Source organism: Tupaia chinensis, unplaced genomic scaffold (assembly GCF_000334495.1).
Source record: "Tupaia chinensis unplaced genomic scaffold, TupChi_1.0 Scaffold149964_2, whole genome shotgun sequence".
In the NCBI taxonomy this organism is placed as follows: domain Eukaryota; kingdom Metazoa; phylum Chordata; class Mammalia; order Scandentia; family Tupaiidae; genus Tupaia; species Tupaia belangeri.
This window is the reverse complement of record NW_006209806.1, coordinates 1,422,247-1,423,977: the sequence shown is the minus strand read 5'-3', so window position 1 is coordinate 1,423,977 and position 1,731 is coordinate 1,422,247. Positions and strand designations below refer to the sequence as shown.

The 1,731-nt window shown below is 68.1% G+C and overlaps 1 protein-coding gene across 1 annotated transcript in view; it reads left to right on the top strand.

The window, feature by feature from the left end:
• PIP5K1C (phosphatidylinositol-4-phosphate 5-kinase type 1 gamma) overlaps positions 1–1,731 on the top strand; it is a 21,984-nt gene that overhangs the window by 13,746 nt on the left and 6,507 nt on the right. The window contains exon 7 of the mRNA XM_027769615.1: positions 30–235. Within this exon, the coding sequence (XP_027625416.1) occupies positions 30–235 (206 nt within the window). The remainder of the gene's footprint in view (positions 1–29; positions 236–1,731) is intronic.

Here is a 1,731-nt window from a genome sequence, read left to right as displayed (position 1 = left end):
CGGGGGGGCGGGCGCGGGCCCTGCCGCAGGTGCTGGAGAGCTTCAAGATCATGGACTACAGCCTGCTGCTGGGCGTGCACAACCTGGACCAGCAGGAGCGCGAGCAGCAGGCCCAGGGCGCCCGCAGCGCCGCCGACGGCAAGCGGCCCGCCGGCCAGAAGGCACTCTACTCCACCGCCATGGAGTCCATCCAGGGCGGGGCGGCGCGCGGAGAGGCCATCGAGTCGGACGACACGTAGGTGGGGCGGCCCCAGCTCCCCGCCCGCCCTGCTGCAGTCCCAGGCCCCCTCCCCCGGCGGGAGGCAGGGAGGGGCTGGCGACAAGCCGGAGTCCGGAGGCCTCCCTGGGCCTGGGACCCACCAGTGACGAGGGAACAGCAGCTGTCACCTCCCAGGGCTGCATCGGTCACACGCCCGTCACACAGTCCCAGGGCCTGGGCGCGTAGGGACAGTGGTGTTCCAGGGTGACCCGTGGGTGGGTGGAGGCTGAGGCCATGCCCTGGGAAATGCAGAGACCCCACCACCACCAGCCTGCAGCTAGCACAGCTGGGAGCCCACGCAGGAGGGTGTCTGTGGTGACACGGCCCGACGGCCACAGCTGGGTGAGGCAGACTGTAGCCAGATCTGGAACCCGCAAAGGAGTGGGATGGGGACATTTGCACCACAGGGGGGGAGGCCAGGTGGACTCGGGCGGCCGGTACGAGCAGTCCGACCCCTGAGTGCTTCTGCTGGGCGCTGGGAACCGGGCTATCCTGCCCTCCAGGGCTCGGGGTTTCCTGGGGGAGTCCCTCGTAGGGGCCCTCCCTCTGGCAGTGTGGACACAGGGGCCAGCTTGTCTTCTGGGGGCGTCATGGGCTCTGCAGGTGCTGAGTGGTGTCCCTGGCCCCACCCGCTCTGCCAGGAGCTCCCTCGGCAGTGACAACCACAGGTGTCCCCAGACAAAACCCGAGGCTGGAGCTCCAGGTCCCTTACCTGTTCAGCACTCGCGGGGTCCTGCAGGAGGCTAGTGCGTCACCTCCAGTCCAGAGAGCGAAGGCTTTGAAGTGGGAGGGCGTCCCAGGGCGTACGGATGGCCGAGCAGAGCAGGGGTTGATCCTGTGCTCGGCCAGAGGGTACGAGGACTTGCGCCCAGGGCCCTGGCCAGGGCGAGGGCACGGGGGAGGAGCACGTGCAGGGGGGTGTCGCTGTCCCGCTCAGACTGTCTTGGCCTTTGTAGGGTCTACGCAGGGCCTGGCAGACAGCAGGTGAGCCCAGCCACGCATGGTTTGTCGTGGGGGGAGCTTCAGGTGACTCCTGACGGCCGTGACTTCACTAACGCTGCTGGCCTGGCGGTGTGGGCGTGGCACGAGTGTGCAATTAATTCCTAGCCAGTAGCCAGCAGTGTGTGTGTACCGCGTGCACGCGCATCAGGACACGCCCGTTGTCCTGTGGCCAGGGACCTGCCAGCAGCGAGCGGGGGTTACATTTATTCCTTAGCCAGTAGCCAGCAGTGTGTGTGTACCGCGTGCACGCGCATCAGGACACGCCCGTTGTCCTGTGGCCAGGGACCTGCCAGCAGCGAGCGTCCTACCCCCGCCGCTTGTACCCACTCCCCAGGACAGGCCCTGGGTAGGCATCCAGCTCTGGGCCAGCGGAGGCCTCACCCGCAGGAGCCGGAAGGAGGGTTCTCAGTGGTGCCCACGCTGACGCAGCCCTGTCTCCACAGCATGGGCGGGATCCCGGCCGTGGACGG